Source organism: Lissotriton helveticus, chromosome 4_1 (genome assembly GCF_964261635.1).
Source record: "Lissotriton helveticus chromosome 4_1, aLisHel1.1, whole genome shotgun sequence".
Taxonomy (NCBI): Eukaryota; Metazoa; Chordata; class Amphibia; order Caudata; family Salamandridae; genus Lissotriton; species Lissotriton helveticus.
This window is the reverse complement of record NC_136063.1, coordinates 427,470,703-427,489,364: the sequence shown is the minus strand read 5'-3', so window position 1 is coordinate 427,489,364 and position 18,662 is coordinate 427,470,703. Positions and strand designations below refer to the sequence as shown.

General features: G+C 42.5%; 1 protein-coding gene across 2 annotated transcripts in view; it reads left to right on the top strand.

Annotated features, from left to right (window-relative positions):
• Nucleotides 1–18,398, top strand: part of MATN2 (matrilin 2) — a 669,488-nt gene extending 651,090 nt beyond the window's left edge. For both annotated transcript variants that reach the window (XM_078686985.1, XM_078686983.1), the window contains exons 17-19: nt 14,172–14,261; nt 14,738–14,836; nt 18,002–18,398. In XM_078686985.1, the coding sequence (XP_078543111.1) occupies nt 14,172–14,261; nt 14,738–14,836; nt 18,002–18,051 (239 nt within the window). In that variant the 3' untranslated portion in view covers nt 18,052–18,398. The remainder of the gene's footprint in view (nt 1–14,171; nt 14,262–14,737; nt 14,837–18,001) is intronic.
• The last annotated feature ends 264 nt before the right edge of the window (nt 18,399–18,662 follow it).

The following is an 18,662-nucleotide window of genomic DNA, read 5'->3' as shown; positions in this document are numbered from 1 at the left end:
ATATAGACCTGCCACCGAAGGCGCAAAGGCACTACCCATGGAGGTGCCATGGGTTTGTAGATACAGCTTTTCTTCGTACTCAAAAAAATTCTCTTTTAGTGCCAATTTGCAGCACTCAAGGATAAAATGTCTGGGTGTATTGTATTGCCAGTCTTCCATGTACAGGACATCTTCTAGCATCTGGATCGTCTCATCTTGGGGTAGGCTGGTAAACAATGATTCCACGTCTACACCAACCAAAAGCATAGTATTGGGGTCAAAGTATTTGTCTGTATCAGTAAATCACGAGTATCTTTCAGATATGTTGGTGTTTTCTGAACTAGAGGTTTCAGAAATTCGTCCGCAAATTTTGATAATGGCTCTAGGACCGACCCTATTCCGGAGACTATCGGTCGTCCTGGAGGGGGAGACCTATTTTTGTGGGTTTTAGGAAGCGAGTAGAAGTAGGGAATTTTGGGTTCATTCACAACTAAAAATTCAGCTTCTTTCTTCGATATCCACATTTTGGTCTCAGCTTCATACACCATCATTGATATGGTATTTTGGAGTCTCTCTGTTGGATCTACAATGATCCTTCTATAAAACCTTGTGTCTGACAAAAGGGCGAGGCATTGTTGGTTGTAACCTGTCTTGCTTAAAATTACCGTGCCTCCCCCCTTGTCGGCCGGTTTGATCACTATTGCTTCATTTGTTTGTAGTGCCTCTATTGCCAAACGTTCCTTTTTAGTAAGGTTTTGGAAGGTTTTTTTCGGCTCCATATTATCCACACCTTTCAAAAGAGCTTGATCAAAGGTTTGTAATTCAGGGGGGACACTGAATGCTGGAGGATTGAAGGTAGATTTGTTCCGTAGAGTAGTGTCTCCTTCCTGTGTTGAGGAGGTGCTGTTCGAGAAGTATGCTTTTAATTTCAATACTCTACAGAATTCAGCTAACTTGCATTTGAGTTTGAAAGTGTCCATTTGGGGGGTCGGAACATAACCTAAACCTTTGTTAAGAATTCTGATTTGATCTTCCGTTAATTCTGTATCTGAGAGGTTGACAATCAATGATTGGTCTTGCTGGTTGAGGGTTGTGCTGCTGCCATACTCCGGGTCTGTACGTTCCTCTGTTGATCTTGCCAAGTCAGGGACTTCCTTTTGCCTCGGGATTGACTTCGGCCTCTGGATAAAAAAGGCTGTTCTTGTTGGTTTGTATTTTGTTGTCCTGCCATTTGATGGTCTACCATTTGGGGCATCTGTTGCATCCCTTGATTAAACGGGTCCATCCATCCCCCATATTGGGGAACAAACGGTTGGTAGTATGGTATATTGAAGCCAGGGTAATATGGTCGTTGCCATCTGTTCCCCCTTCTGGGACGTTGATATCTGTAGTTGTTACGGCCTCTTTTTGGGGTGTAGTCTTCAGAGCTATTGACAGAGTTATTGGAAGAGTTTTTCCCTATTGACTCATTATCTGAGCCCGGGTCTGGAATGGAGTAGTCATCCTTTATGTAGGGGTGCATTTTCTCTTGGCTGAACTTTTTTAAGTCTTTTCCAAGTTTCTGCAGTTTGCTCTGCATGATGAACTCCTGGGTTTCTTCCATTTCTTTTGTTATTTCTTCCAATCTTTTCTTATATACAAGGGGATTAATACCTCTCTTCAGTTCATTTTCACACGTTTGGATTTCCGCTAAAAGGGTTTCTGAAAGTCGCCTGGCTGTCTTGATAATTAATACAAGATAGTCTAGGGTACACTTCCAGGAGATGGAAAACCAGTCTTTGCGGAACGCAAGATCATGTAGAAAGATTCTCGGTGTGTTGCTAACCCATAGGCCTCTTGGTGCAGTTTTGGACCCGAGGTATTCTGTCATAATGATACCATGAATGGCAGTTCGAATTTGGTCCCTTTTCTTCTCTGTCAGAGTGTCCCAATCGTCTGTCTGGGCCAAAGCTTCTGTCAGGTCTGTATTCTGTAGGAGTGGTTGGGCTGCCAGTATTTCATCGATGTCGCTTGCGTCATAGCTTAATCCAACATTACCTTCCATATTTTCTTTTATTCAAAAGGAAAAATTGTTTTCTTATTTGGGGACTAATTGTCCTCGAAAATCCCGCAGCTGCACGCTGCTTATATAATAATTCAATTAACAGGGAGGGATGAGGGATCTCTATGTCCTTTTCTTTCCCCAGGGTAAGAGCAAAAATAATCAAAAAGTGAAAAAGGGGGGGAGGAGCCAAGATGGCGATCGAGACGGACGCGTAGGCTCCCGGCTCCGTGACCCTCCGAGCCCCGCATGACTATCCTGTACTTCATCCTGGCATCGCGTTACATTCTGTGTTGGGGAAGGAGCGCTGAAACTGATGACGCGGTCCCCAGATCCCTGCCAGCCCCAAAACCGGAGAAATCCGCGGCGGCAGTCAGCGGCCCTACAGTCTCTGGAGCCGGGACGTAAGCTGCAGAAAATGGCCGGGTGCCGAGGCAACAACAGCGGCCATCTGTACTGAGGCGGAGTCGGTCTACTGGTGCGCAGTGGCTGTTGGCCGGATTGTTGCCACGGACGCCTTAATTGACAAGCAACGTGGCGATGTGGCACCCCCCGAAGCGCTGGCCTGGTGGATATATTTTATGCCTGCGGAGCACATATTGTAGTTGCTCCGACGCTGTTTAAGATTCGGCCTAATTTTCGCGGGCCACTCCCGAATTTTCAGCTGACGATACTCGGGGCGAGGACGATAGCTGCGGGAGATCTCTCCTCGTGAGTCTGCCTTCATTGTCTTCACGCATCGAATAGCGGCCACATCTAGCTGATCTGCTTCTGATCGACTACCAGTCCCCGTTTATGATGGAAACGCCGGAGTGTCGCAGGACGGAAGCTGCCATCCTGGCTACCGGGGTCCAACAAGGGGGGGGGGGAGTATGTACAATCAAGTGGCGCTGCGATATGGGAGAAAAGGACTACGCTGTCCTGCGGCGATATCCTTGCTGCTATTGGTGACTTTCGATCTGCCTGGGAACATAGCTCCCGTGAGCTGGGAAGGAAGCTGGACGGTGTTACGCTCTTGCTGGGACACTCACGATCGGACGGCCCCCTGGTACATAAGGATCTGCCCCAAACTATCTTCGAAGGGGATTCCGTGGCCGCCCCTCTTTCCGGAGGGGTACATGTGAGATTGGACTGTGAGGTGAATTATGGCCAGCTATCCGTCGGCCTGGACTATTCTGATGGTCCCCCTTCACAGCAGATGATGGCGGCTTCGTACTCTGCACCGCTACTGACACCCCATGCTTGGTCACAGCGACGGCTGTCTCCCGTGCCTGCTTCTTCCGTCCTTGTCCTTGCGTTCCCGATGTGGACTGCGTGTGCTGGGACTGTCTTAGGGAAGATGGCCGTATGTTCTGATGACTTTGTTGGTGGCCAGCGACGTCCATCTTGTATGTTCGTGTTGCTCTTCGGCCTTGTTTGGGTACTCTGTTTCTTTCTCCTGGCTATGAGAATCGATTGGCAGATATGCCTCATGGGACTTGCGAGGACTGGCCAAGGGTGAGATGTATCCCTTCAATGTTGACATCTAGGTGGCTGGCGGGGATGGGGGGCGCGCGTTATTTTTGATACGCTTCTTTGTACAGTGTTTTGATAATTCTCCCCATTACTGACTGACTTGATTGATTGCTGTTGTGTACTATAGGGCTTGGGGAGGAGTGTTTTTTGTGGGAGGGGTTGGCCGGGAGCCCGTACAGATGGCCCTCCTCCAGTTTTATAAAATATATTTTCTTTCTCTTTTCTGTGACTAAATTTCCGGTATTCTCCGTGGGCGACAGGCACGCTGCTAAGGGGGGGGTAGGCCGTAGCCTCTGCAGAGGTGCAGGGTGGGGGGTGAGGATGGGGGGTTCTTTCGTTTTGTCAATTTTCAGTTTCTATGGGCCTTTTTGTCTTTTCTCTTTTCCTTTTCTTTGTCTTCTTTATCTTTCTGTTCTTTTTGGGTCAGCATGTCGGTTTGATATTGCGCCTTTTGTCATTTTTGTCTCTATGCTTTTTGTGCTTACTATTACGATAACTCTACGTTCCTGGGGTGGGCGATGACTGGTGCGAAATGTGGTTATGTGTCTCTCATCCTGATCAGTATACTTCAGCACCGATACCTCAATTATTATTATTTGGTCTGTTGATATCCTGTTGTGGGCGTTGCTCACTCCCTGTCCTCGGTTGACTATACTGCACCTGATCCTTCTTATTTTCAATTGTAAAATTAACCATATCGAATCCTGTAGCTCAATGGTCACGTTCAACTGAAGTATTGTTTTGGACATACTGTCGTATTTCGTAATGGGGGGACTGCTGAGTTTTTTCATTGCTGGCGAATGTGCTCATATTTGCTTTCGAGGCCGGCCAGGTGGTTGTCGGCCCGTATATGTATGCTATTGATACACAATAAAGGTTTTTAAAAAAAAAGTGAAAAAGGACACTTGTAACACTTTTCGACCGTTGGTTTAGGAAAAGTAATTAGAATACCCTCAAAAACTCAATGTTGTTAGGAGTGCGGTATATATGTTTCATCCGCCCCACGTTGAAGTTATGGCAGTTATCATCGGGTGTTCCAATTTGTGTTAGTTGCCAGCCTCAACCAGTGGCACCTCTGGTCTCAAGTGCAGTGTCAGAGATAGAGGATTTTTCCCACAAAATGGTGTAAAAATAAATTTTATGAAAAAAGGAAGAAATTGTTAAAAAGGGGGAAGAAACACCCAAACTATTTTAATGAGGGGTGAGTTCCCGCTGGTATAAAATATGTTGATACTATGGAAGATCGGGTTACTGGATCTAATGGTATTATAAGAAGATTGTCGACATGTTTCAGCTCCTTAGGCCCGAGGGGTCTGTGGAGCTTTCGTCAGGACTAACATATATATATTGTTACTCACACGATTTGTGCAGTATTTTTCAAAAGGTCATTCTTTTGACAATCGTTGTTGGGAAGTCGGCGCTCATGAATTCTGGAATAGAGCAATGCAAAGACATACAACAATTCACAATAATCATTCAAATTTTTTTCAAAATTTTGTTAGTAAATCATTTGTGGTAGTGGGAAAATCATGGAGAAAGAAGTAAATATCGTCTTCTTTAAGTAAGCCTTATGTTACTAATTCTTTCGTTTGGAAGGTGTACCCTATGCTGGATTAAGGTAGGCAAGTAGCGTCGACATCATGGGTGTTATGCAAAGTTATTATACACAATACATGAATGGCACAGCTGATTTGATATTATTTGTCATGGTTTAGGTTACCGTGCGCATTTTTGCACTGTTATAACAAGGCTGTGCGGGTATGGGGCGTTTAAATGCGCAGGGAAAAGCACCAATATTAGGATACGGTAAATTTGGAATGGTTCCCGGAATAGTTAAAAAAGGGGAAACAATAACCATTTTAAAACAAGGTTGCTGTCAATGGCCTATATTTATTGAGTATATAGCGGGCTAAGTTAAAAGATATGGATGTATTGCCAGTTCTCCGTTAACCCATTTTAAAAGATTAAGCTGGACCCTCGGGCCTAAGGAGCTGAAACATGTCGACAATCTTTTTATAATACCATTAGATCCAGTAACCCGATCTTCCATAGTATCAACATATTTTATACCAGCGGGAACTCACCCCTCATTAAAATAGTTTGGGTGTTTCTTCCCCCTTTTTAACAATTTCTTCCTTTTTTCATAACATTTATTTTTACACCATTTTGTGGAAAAATCCTCTATCTCTGACACTGCACTTGAGACCAGAGGTGCCTCTGGTTGAGGCTGGCAACTAACACAAATTGGAACACCCGATGATAACTGCCATAACTTCAATGTGGGGCGGATGAAACATATATACCGCACTCCTAACAACATTGAGTTTTTGAGGGTATTCTAATTACTTTTCCTAAACCAACGGTCGAAAAGTGTTACCAGTGTCCTTTTTCACTTTTCATTATTTTTGTATAAGAAAACTAGTCAACCTTGATATTTGGCAAGCGCCGGCAGTAGGCTTCTAATAAAAACTTTAGACCCCTGCACTTTTTAAAAACAAACAAAGCACGGCCCACAATCCACACTGTGAGCAGCCTCCCTACTAGACAGAGTTTGTGGAATGCATAAAATTTAAATTTCATGTGTTATAATTTGCACCTTCTGGTTGGATGAGGCCCGGCAGAACCTACCAGTCCAGTCAGGGGTGGGTGATTTCACTCACTATATAACCTGCGCTCACCCTTGGGTAGCTTGGCACTATCTCTGAGGCAATGTGTAAAACATAGGTACAGCACTCTCACACAATAAATACACTGAGTGCCATAAAAGAGACTTCACACGTGGTGTATGACAATACAATTTGTATTCAAGACACACATTAACTAACACAACATGAACATCGGTTATTTCTGGGCATAAATCACATTTGGAAATATCACTAGCAGTACTAGTCCCAACCGTGTAGAAATGACATCAGTAATTTACACACTTGGTAAAGATTATATGTTACCCCCCCCCACCCTCCCCCAGCACCATTATGCTGTGACAACATTGTCAGAACAAGGCCAACACTGGCAATTACTATAATTCATTACCACACAGTTATAGGGTGCACCCCAGATCAGAACAGTATCAGAAATGTGTACACACAGATAATTTCAATACTTTTAAGCAGCACCGTGGGTCGAAGGCCGCACGGGTAAAAACCAACGTCAAACTTAGTATGCTTTTGGCAAGAAATCAATGTGTAAAGCAATAACGAAGAAGCTGTTACAGCACACCCTATATTAATTACAATAAACCCAAAATAAGCGTATCGGATATTTGTTTGTCATAATATATGATGATCAGTCCCTAAAGTCCTAAGGCGAGTGTGGTATATTCCAATCTTGTGGGGTTTTCAGAAATAATCCACAAACACCTTCCGTTAAATAGTACTTTTTATTGTTGTAAAAGAAATTCCCAGCAATTACTGAAGCCAACAAGTATTTCATTTGTACATATCTGTATTCAGACTTTCTCAAGGCGCAAAGGCAATATTGTAGGCCGACGGAATGCGGCACAACGGATAATCAGTAAGGGTGATGGTCTAATCTGTACTTAAAAAGATACTGAGTTCAAACCGCACTGCACAAGAAGCAATGGCAAGTATAGAGCTAAAAACCATCTCCAAATATCAATATCCGACCCGTACCCCATTGGACTAGGCCAACTCCACCATAGTCCCAAAATTCGGTCGCTAATGAAATAAGAACTAATATAAGTGAACTGCAGCTGCGCCTTTACTCAAGTACGCATATGATAAATCCTAAAGCACCGGCTCCTGAAGTAGTAACGAAACATCAAAGGGCCAGATCTTGATAAGTCAGTCACCTTACAAAGCACTGAAATAGACAAAACAACAGTTGTTTGTGTAGCTGTCCATAGAATGTACAACAGCCTGTGTAATGTGTAAAGAATGTACAATAGCCTGTGTAATGTGTAAAGCAACACTGCCATGCTGTATAAGTAATGCTCCCTTACATACTCACTCAGCACCTCTACCCGGTGCCACAGATCAGGCAGGTCCATATGGAGAGCACTCATACACATATGTACACAGCATGATAATGAGGTGCAAATGATATCTAGCAAGTCAGTTATTAATTCACATGCAGACCCCAGGACCTAAGCCCTCCATACCCTACACCCCCGGGCTGGAGATAAAGAAAACCTTCCCCAGATACAAGGCCGATCGTGGGCGAAATCACGCTTAGTCAGTGTTCCAGGGAAGAAGGTGGGGGTAGGTAGGAGGGCTAATTAGGTGGCATTCGACAAATGGAGGTTTGGCCACTACTCAGGAATATCACCAAAAGTATGCGGAGTAAAAGAATGCTGAGGGCGATAGTTGTTCAATCAAGCGATTCCATGCTGTGCCTTCTGGCACCAGCCCAGTTCTGCAAAGCACGGGGGGTCACCAGTCTCTTGGCTCACTTCTGGTCGCTCTTGGAAGCGTTCTTTAGCCCACCAATTACTTTCACCACCCGGGCAATACTACCTGGCAACACAAAGTCTTCAGGCTGGGTGAGGAGAGGGAAGTTGGTCCGCAACACTGAGGGTACCAAATGGAGTAATCAACAAATGGGGGATGAAGCAGGGTGGTCTAACGGAAGAAGGAGGCACCCATTCAGACCCAGGTCCATTAAAGTAGCTACCGAAAAATCCAGGCACCCCAGAACACGAACCCGCTCCACCGTGTTTCCCTGGAAATTAGGCACGTCTGGTCTGCATTGGTACGAGTCACAACAGACAGTTGCGGTCATTTAATGCAGAGTCGCAAACACAGTACCTCCCTGGAAATGAGGTACAGCATCTTGTGCACATTGAGCTGAGTTGCAAGAGACAATTACGTTTGAACACAACAAAAAGTTGCAAATTCTGTACCGCCCTTAAAATGAGGCACAATGTCTGGTGCATGTTCATCTGAGTCACACCAGACAATTCTGGTCACACACAACAAAGAATTGCAAATTCTGTACCTCCCTGGAAATGAGGCGAAATGTCTGGTGTGCGTTGATTGGAGTCACACCATGCAATTCAGGTCAAACACACACAGGCGCAAGTTCAACAGTGCCACATGAGGTAGAATGAGGCACTAAAACGGGTATGCCCTCATCTTCGAGGGTCATAAGCGATGAATCAGATGCCACACGCATTGAACATGCAGTCGGCGTGTTGCACAAGAGAGATGAGGCACGATCATCGAAGCCAGTGGTTTAGAAATGCCAGCCTTAGCATAAGTGTAATTGCTTCCACACAGGCCTGCTATGGCAGGCTTGAGGCATGTTTAAATCACGTAAGCACTACTTCAAACGTGAGTAGGAAGAGAGGGCACACTTTCGCACTGCATTTACAGTGGGAAAGTGCCTAGAGCCCTAAGGCCCCTAAAAGGGAATCAGCAAAACCCCAGTGTTGTCCCATGGGAATAGCTGACCTCCTAGGTAGGGAAACCCTACATGGGGGTTCTTCGCTACCTGGGCAGGGAACACCCCTGTGTGCCTGCCCTGCCTTTCAGCTACCACTTGCTCCACCCTTCAGGCCCTAACCTAGGGGTGTTCAAGCTGTAGTGAATGGCCCACTTAGCATTAGCTACTGGTTTAGAAATGCCAACCTGAGCACAAGTGCAAATGCACACTCACTGACCAGCATTGGCAGGCTTGATACATGTTTGGGAGGCTATTCTGGTGGGTGGCACAATCAGTGCTGCATCCCAGCATTAGCCAGTGCAGTACCTGCCCTGGGTATGTGGTGTAACATTTTACAGGGCACTCACAGATATCACATCTCAACCAATCAAGTAAGCACCACTTCCTATCATGGGTAGGAAGGGTGTGTGCACTTTCACATTGCATTACAGTGGGAATGCGTCCAGAGTCCTAAGGCCACAGAAAGAGAATCAGCAAAACCCAGGACGACAAAAAGCAAAACGTTTTAGAGAAATCCACTAAGAAAGGCCATGTCCAACACCAAGTATATGTTTTACATCTTTCTATTTTATTATAACTCTTACCTCCAGACAAATTGCATTAACATCAGTACTGTACAATAAGGTTAATCAGAACACTACAAGTTGAACTACAAGTACACCACAATTACAAATACCACTACACTACAGTTGCAACACCACACTGAAATAGCTGCATCACAACAACTACAAAACTACAGCACAAATGTATTTCCTTGCATCTTTGATATCTGTGTTGCTGCAGTCGATGCTACTGAATCCCTTGCAGCAACCACAGAGGCTTTTTTCTGCCCTTTATAATCCAGTTTTCATAGAGTTGCAAGCCATTCCCTGAATGTTTCCTTTGCCATGCCCCATGTTATGTTATGCTTTTTAATTTTATAACGCGCACTGATACTCAAGAGTGTTCCGGCGCGGAAATGCATTCTACACATAGTCAAAAGCATCCATCCTGTAAATATTTCAATTCTTAACAATGCTATAAGTAGCAATTGTCTAACTGTGTTGCTCCTTACTTACTGTATTTACTACACTAAATATGACTGATGCAGGCCTTTCGTTACATCACTGGGGTGGACCCACAATACTCTCATTGGTCAAAGTCGGGCACACAAAGACAAGATCCTTTAATAAGGTCCTCAAAGGTCACAAAAACAGATTACAAAATTGGACGAATCTTGATGAAGGAAATTAATGCCTCAAAAATAACCTCTGTGTAAAAAAGGATTGGCAAGCCAGTGCATCTGGCTGACATTATATTGATGTCACATGGGCTCAAAAGAAATGCATGCCTGTAATATACATTATAGGCACAGGATGGATCCATTCTTACATACATGTGAAATAAATTGTGAATTTGAAAATGGATATAGAAACTACATTAAACACTACATCATCACTAACATAGTTTCAAGTCAGTTCCACCGTGTAACCAGCTGCCACACGCTGTGACCCACTTTCGGTCTCATTAGCACTCACAAGAGACAGCTAAAGTACCTTTCATTGTACCTTCCACCCCATAGAATAAAGCCACTTTCTAAGCCAGGAGAAATCCATTTATGTCATCAGCAGTTAGGAGCTCACTAAATATGTTTCAACCAGTTTTTAATTTCAATAAACCAGCACGTGGAAAGCATTCAGTCATCCTACCCAGACCCATTATACCCTGAATGTATTTTTGTGCATGATCGGCAATCGCCATGGCATTGTGTCTGTAGCCAGGGCTGTCCCTGCGCCAGATCACAGCTCTGTACCTTGTCTTCACATCTCAGAATAATTCAGTATATTCTGAAAAAATCCTACTTCTGCTTTTCTCTGGTGGAGTCTAGTAACTGTAGTTAATGCTATTGTGGACAAGTTAGGGCATTCGTTGAATCTTGGAGACCAATTCCTGTGATATTTCGAGTGGATCATAATATCTAGATTGTACTGTCACCCGGCCCATACTAGTGCCTTTATGGCACATGATGGTTCTTACACATGGGGAAGGTTTTTTCTAATCATGTGTGCTCATAGCTCCCCATCCCCATGATCTCCTACTGCACAACCCAACATTAGCTCCTGGCGCTCTGGTAACTTTGCACCCTGTAGCTAGCTACCATAACCGTAGACTCTTTAAGTAGAACTTGATATGCAGTCATTTGGGTTGGCATCAGCCGAAAAGGGGTCTCTAAGCCTGCTCATCCTTTTTGACTTCATGACCAGACCACCGTGGTTTTCAAAGCTTCCCCAGGTTTGTTTAGTTGATTCAACTACTTTTTGATTGGTAGCAAAGCCATACTTTTGTCATTTAATGCACATTTAACTGTGAGTCAATGCTCTCTCTTCTCCTCATACAGTATCTGAGAAAGGCTTAAACATGTGCAGCCGTGAGGAAATATTCACAGTTATTACAATTCCACACGCTACACTCACTCTGCCTTAAATTTGAATATTTGTGCAGCTCTTCCTCACCTGCTTGGTTCTTTCTTTTTTTTTGTTTTGTCTTTTTCTTTCAGTTATCAATGAAGCAGGTTTGCCATAGACATCTGTTAGTGAGCACAATTATACCTGGCATTATAGGTCTACAGGCTATGTTAAATGGTGCAACTTGGGCTTTATAACAAAGTACCACAGAGGTACAACAGGCATGTGTGCCCGCTTTTTATGTCCTGGGACGCTTTGGTATTACAGAATGAGCTTCAGACGCTTGTATGCACCTTCTGTAATTCAGATAGCACGGGAAGTATTCTAGAGGGGCATTCCCTTGTTTGCATGGGGGTGTGGCCACAGTTCGTGCACGCCCAAATGATCACCTCTGGAGGAGGGATTGAGTTCCTGGGGACCGCCCTAGACATCAATGCAACTAACAAAATTGCCTACTCCACTAATTGGATGTTGGTATAACTCATACATTTTAAAACAATTAATTATTATTGAGCCAGAACATTCACAGTAACCATTTATTACAAAAATAACTTTTTACGTTTTTGTGACCATTGATCAATTTTTTCTCATGTGGCATAGATTCATATATTTCACTATAACTTATTCATTTTGACAGAAACATCATATACATCAAAACCAGAAAATTGGCCAGCCAAGATTCCACTCACACAGGCACCGTTTTAACCTGATTTCGGACCAAGAAAAGAGACTAAATAACATATACGAAACTACGGTTATGATACAATAACTCAAAAGACAACAACATTCTGTACATCTCTTAACCTGCTTAGACTTACAACAAAATGAGAAGAGTGTATTGAGACACAGTAGAGAATCATATTGCAATAATTGAAGTAAATAATAAATCAAGTTACGGTTAAATGCATGATCTTGTTTGACTAACCGTCCTGTTTTTAATGGTCTGTTGTGTGTATGGGTCTGATTGAATGGGGTGTGATGGAGTCATTTGTGGTGCTTATACACACATTTTTAGTGTGAGTGGAATCTTGGATGGCCAATTTTCTATATATGTAACTTATGTTTCTGTTAAAATGAATGTTATTTTCAAATATATGAATCTATGTCACATGAGATGAAAAATTTAGCAATGTTCAAGAAAACGTAAAAAGTTATTTTTGTAATAAATGGTTCCGGTGAATGCTCTTGCTCAAGGATAATGAATTGTGTTAAAATGTATGAATTACACCGACATAAAATACGATTAGGCAATTTTGTTAGCTGTATTGTTTTTTTCCTCTGGTTTACCTCTTTCCGAACTGTTTTTCAGGGGTCCTCTCCCGTACTAGTAGGCCACCTTAGACATCTCCCTGCAGGGAGGTGCAGTCACTCGCTGCACATGACTGCAAAAAGATCTCTTCCTTTCTGTGAAGCTTAGGCAAGGCATGGTACCGTCTACACATGTGAAATGCAAGCAGGACCAAGTGCAGCCTTTCCTACTGCTTTGTAAGCAACCAAGCACTGCTTCATGCCTGGGTTAGGTGGCTTAAAAAGAGCCGCCAGCTACTAGAGATTCAAACACAGTATCTTCGTGCTTCCTATAGCTTGGAGAAAAGGAAGGCATTCACCACTATGTATGTGAAATCTACAAGTAAACAACATGAGTCCTCATGCATGCAAATAAATTGCATCTGAGAACATTTAAATCATTCTAGAAATTCCCACAAATTATTGTTGCGCGGCTTTCATAAACATATATTAAGACGCCTACCTATACGTTTGTTTGAGCATTGATAAGAAATGTCTTTGCAACAATGTCGCATTCTGATAGTTTGGAAACCTGCAACGAACAATTAGACACTTCAAGGGACAGTGAGAATAGATGTGTTTAGTTAGTCCCTGGCTGCTGGATGAATAGGTTACTGATTTACGATAGCCACAGGCTGGTGGCGCCCAGAAACACGCCTAAGTTAAATGGGCAAGAGAGGGGGAAGCCTTTGATTCTGCTGAACACTCATGAGCAGAGACTGATGCTGGTTTGTGTTGGAAATTTCACAGGCCCCTTGTTCTGTAAAAGTACAAAAATATATAACCACCAAGCAACGTCACTGGGATCTGCCCCCTCTCCAAAGATACTCGAGCCACTCCTGCAGCCTATGGAGTTTTGCGAAAAAATAACACTTATTCTAAAAATTGGTGCGTGGCGCGATAACACAGAAATTGCTAGCTAGGTTCTGTCTTCATGCTTCGGGCTTCCAGGAGTAGGGGGCAGTCTAGACATGCTGGAATACTAACACAAATATTTTAACGGCGCTTGCCTAAGCTGTCATTAGACGTGGTGATGTCTATGATTTACTCTGCTGCACTGCGAACAAACTTCCACCCTGAAGTCTTGACTTCAAAATTGATATCACAGAACGAATGTCTAGCATCAGGCTCGTCAGCGTTCGAAAGAGGGTCTTGTAGCGTCGACATTACCTTGACTCGTTTCAGTGGAACAATATCCAGCCCTTAACCAGCAGCGCCATCTGCTGGAAATGTACTGCACGGACATACAATCATTGTCACTACTAGCCCTAACAATGTAATTACGACATAATAAACGCACTCTTTTTGTTTATACCAGAGTGGACAGGTAGACCTTTTTACACCTGCTTATAAATTTATATTACTCCTATCCATACATGTATGTTGCACCGATAAGGAAAAACAACAATATAAGTGACTGTTTGGAGGTTTGCTAATAATGGAAACGTTCATGTGACGCTTTAAAGGAAGTAAACGTAGCTTTGTTTCTTCCTCTTACCCAGAAGTTGCCGAGGAGCCCGTGCCAAGCAAAGCACGCGCAGATTCCGGGTCCTGTTCGATACCCCTCATCCGTTTGAAGACACGGGTAGAAGGTGAGATTGGTTCAGCCTTCGGTGACACGTGGCGAAACTGCACCCTCCTGGGCACACGTTAGCGAGTTTCTGTTGTGTGACTTGCAGGAGCCCTGTGCACAGAAACACGTTGTATATGTTGCTATCCTTGAAATAAATGCATTTTGGGCATATAATATGGCCTGCAGAACAGTTGATATGAGCTAATCGGAGCTCGCAATTTCCCAGAAATTAAGTTTTTGAACTTCCCAGGATTATGCCGGAAAATCTAAACCCCTGTTTGTTAATCCAGAATATTATATTTGTAAAAAGTAAAATAGTACAATTTCGGAGAAAATAATGTTGAGAAAATTGGATTTTTGCTCATTTTCAACATGGTTAATAAATGGCAGTAGGGTAGCATCCTTCTTGGACAGGGGGTACACTCGAAGCTAATCCAGTATTTATTTAATGTCCCCACTGATCTATGGTGGTAACTGTGGTTTCCTTTCTTCCAGAGAATCTCCTTGACGCCTCTGAGGAGCAGTGCAAATGTAAAAACATAATGGATCTACAGAACCATGCGAATGAAGACGTACGGAAACTAACCCAACAACATATCCTTTCTGGTCCTCTCCTTTGTGCCTAGTTTGTATTTTAGCTTTTTCTTTTTACCTTTTCCATGAAGAGGAGAGAATGCGAGGTGGACCCCAATAAGAAAGTACAAAATAGCAGAGGCGCAAGCTTGTATTCCTTTTTCGGAAAAAAAGGGAACAAACGTTGGTAAAAAATTATTTTCAGAAATCAAACCTTGTTAAAATGCTGATTCCCAGATCCTTGATACGAAAGTTCGCTGAACTCATCCTTCTAAGGTTTTGGTCTTCAAACTTTTTTAGGCCTCTTGTATAAAGTATGGGCAGTTAAATCGATTGCAGTAATTCAAAATGTGATCGCATATGTTAAGAACAAAGGGTCTCATCTACAAGAAAATTACACAGCGTGGCGCCGCAAGCCTTTTAGCTGCACTGTGCTGAGTCATTTTCAAAGCACAGGGATGCGTTGTATTAACAACAATAGGACGCATCCCTGTGCTTTCCCCTGCAATGGCACACAATATGCTGCAAGCACAGGCACCCTTGCGTCATGCTGCAAGGGTGCCTGCATTGCAGGGATGATTGTTTTTGTGCAGGAAGGGACGTCTTCCTGCACAAAACAATCATTACTGGCGTTTACATCTTTCTATTCCTGCTGCAGAATACCATACAGTAGCCCTGTGATAGGATGGCTTCCCTTTAAGACTCTGTCATCCCATGTTTGGTGGCAGCAGAACAGTCCATTTCTAGCAATGGCACTTTCACCTTTCTTACACAAGTTGCAGAGATCCATAAGGCGCTGACATCTACTCTGGCTGACAATTTTTTATCCCTGTCTCACTCAAGTGGGTGCAAAAAGGCCAAACATCCCTGGTTTAAGAACAGCTGTTGGATGGCTAAATTAGCCTTGATAGAGTCAATCAAACTAAAGAATTTTCAATGTAATCCTTGGTTGGCTGAGAGGACATCAGGGAAGACTCTTTAGGTGAGAAAAATGTCTCTTTTTGAGTTTAATTATCAGTTTCCAACTGCATTTTGAACACTCTGGATCTAACAGAATTGGTATTGTGGAAGACAGAAGGTCGTCTTTACCATATTCTATCTTGAAGTTGTCTAGGCAACTAACTGTGCTATCTATGGACAGTTTTTAAGATATGTATGGGAGAATGCGTTTGAGCTAGCAAAGAATAAATTTTTTTGGTGATGAAGTAGCTGACTCAGGATGGCATTTTGAGGTCATTAATTAGCATAACACCTTTTTGTTATGCAGATTTAGTAAAGGAAGTGGAATGTCATTATTAGAATCAAAGTGCTGCAAACCATATGGTGCATCCAGTTTTTATGACAATCCACAGTGAGAGATTTCTGAAAAAAGAATATTGCACCCCAGTGACACCAGGCCAATCTGAGTACGATATACATGTGTTGATGTAATGGGGCCGCATTGAACTCATCTTACAAGGGGCACCATAAAAATAGAAATATATATTTAGCAGGACAAGAGGCATCCTTGCAAAACACCACAGGTAATGATCATTGGATCAACGAGGAATTATACAATTCCTATATTGAGGCTCTGACCTTGATTGCCCAATGTCGTGGTGATTCGATCATTAAGGAAGCTGTGCACTCCAGTCTTGAATGCACTGCCAAATCAAAGAGAATGACTAAAATGCTTTCATCAGTCATGACAATGGGTTCCTCGTACACAGCTAGAAAGGTTTTTCTGTCTCTTTGCAAAATGCAGAGTGCCACAGTGTAAAGGTGTGATAAGTTTCAATGTATGGCTGGAAAGCAAATAATTCCATTTGAAAACCCAGACAAGTGCCGTGTAGGTGTCTTTAAGTAGCAGTGTAAAGATAGACATTTAAATCTGTTGGGTACAGAGAACTCATTGACATGTCGTGTCATTGTAGAAGCTAATAGGTCTACAATCTCTTCAAACTGTGATGGAGAGAGGATGTCTTCTGAAACCTTGAAGGGGCAGCCCTTTTAAGTGGTTTGGTCTGTTCTTTTGAAATTTATAAAAACTGTAAAGCTGGGACTAACAAGGTTTTATTATGACTGAGAACAATATCTGATATTTCTAGCCTGGTGACATCATCTGCAAGAATTTCTTATCTAGATAACAAGCATAGTTTGTGTATTGTTCATAAAATGGCTAAAGAGCAGTTTTGATGCAATAAGGGTGGATCCATTTTTCCACAGTAATTTTCAAGTTATGATAATGGCCTTGGAGGTGCAAGTTGTAGCAACTTTGTATTACAGTTGTAAGGCTGAGTGTAAAACCGATGCAGGTTTGAGGGGTGATGTTTAGAAGATCTCTGGCTTTATGACACTGCTTGGGGTCAGTAGGATATCACTGAAGTGTTAAGTGGAAAGACCTTAACAGAGGTCAGATCGTGATTTTATATATGTCGCTGTAATACTCCTGCTGTGATCAGAGAATCTGTAAGCAGTAGTCAACGATGGATCAATTGTAGAAGGTTGGATGTTCTGATAAATGTTGTTCGAACCTTTATTCTGAATTATTCTGTCAGAATGGCTTTCACCAGGTTGTTGAAACCAACCTGAAGAAAATCACTCTTGAAGAAACATGTTTCTTCGTTTTTGCTTTTGTCTTTTACCTGTTGAAAAGGAGGGTCCACCCCGTTACCCTCCTTTTTAAGGGGGCGAGAGTTACCCTATATCCTTTATCCACGCACTATTTTACACCCCCTTTCCAGGCTACCCCTAGTGTTGCCCAATGTTGATTTCTCTCCTTTTCTTTCAAAAAGATATATACCATTTCCCACAAAAAATACTATTTTTGTGGATATGTATTTGGTGATTTTGATATTTCTCCGTAATGGAATTTTGGCAGCCTGATTCAGTCAGGCTGACCGTCCTCATTATGGATATTCATCAAAATGACAGAATTACTTGTAGAATGCTACTACAGGGAGTGACATTGTTTAGGTCTCATTTATGCTATACCCTTTCTTTTTGTTTCCAGGTTGGAATTACTACTTTAATGTTGTCAGTAGATTATTCTAAGTAGGATCAATGCTTACTCAGCTCCAAAACAATTACTAAAATGTAAGAAATTTGACATTCACAGCTTTGCGCCAATTCACTGAATTTCAGATTTTTGTTGAAATAATAACTAAAGGCATACAAGTCTGTCTATTCTTCTTAACTAATCATTACTGGAAGAGATAACAAAGCGGATGCAAGCCTTAGAAAATCGTGTGCGATGAAGATTATATGGACTGTACTGAAATACCTATTTGGGCCAAAAACAGTGACTAAAGATAATGTGTTCTAGTACCACACAGTATTGTAAAGGCTATTCTGTGTCTGAACAACTGAACAACATCTCAGTGCCTCCGCTACCCAGGACGATGAAGACAATCAACACGACAAAACAACTTCTGAATGTATTTAAAGTGGACTACAATGAGAACAAATCATTGTGACCTATGAATCATCACACAACGTTATCAGGACCAAGGACATTTGTATAGTTTAAGAATATGTACCGCTGTATTATATATGAGTTTATAATGGTGTGTGATACCTTTTATCAATAAAACCACTTGGAGAACGTTTCTGCAATTTTTTGATAAAACAACTGGAAACCGAATGTAGCCTAAATTATTTATTATGTTATAACACAATCAATTATTAGCGAAGCAAAGTTACCTCTAATTTCCCATGAAGTGCTTTAGTACAGGTTGTAGAAAAAATTCAATTAAAAGACCATGACCCAGATGTACAACGGATTTTGCATGCACAAATGGGTTTGCGAACCCGTTTGCGCTTGCAAAAAACGTTAGGGGTATGTACAATACCAAAATAGCGAGTTCCA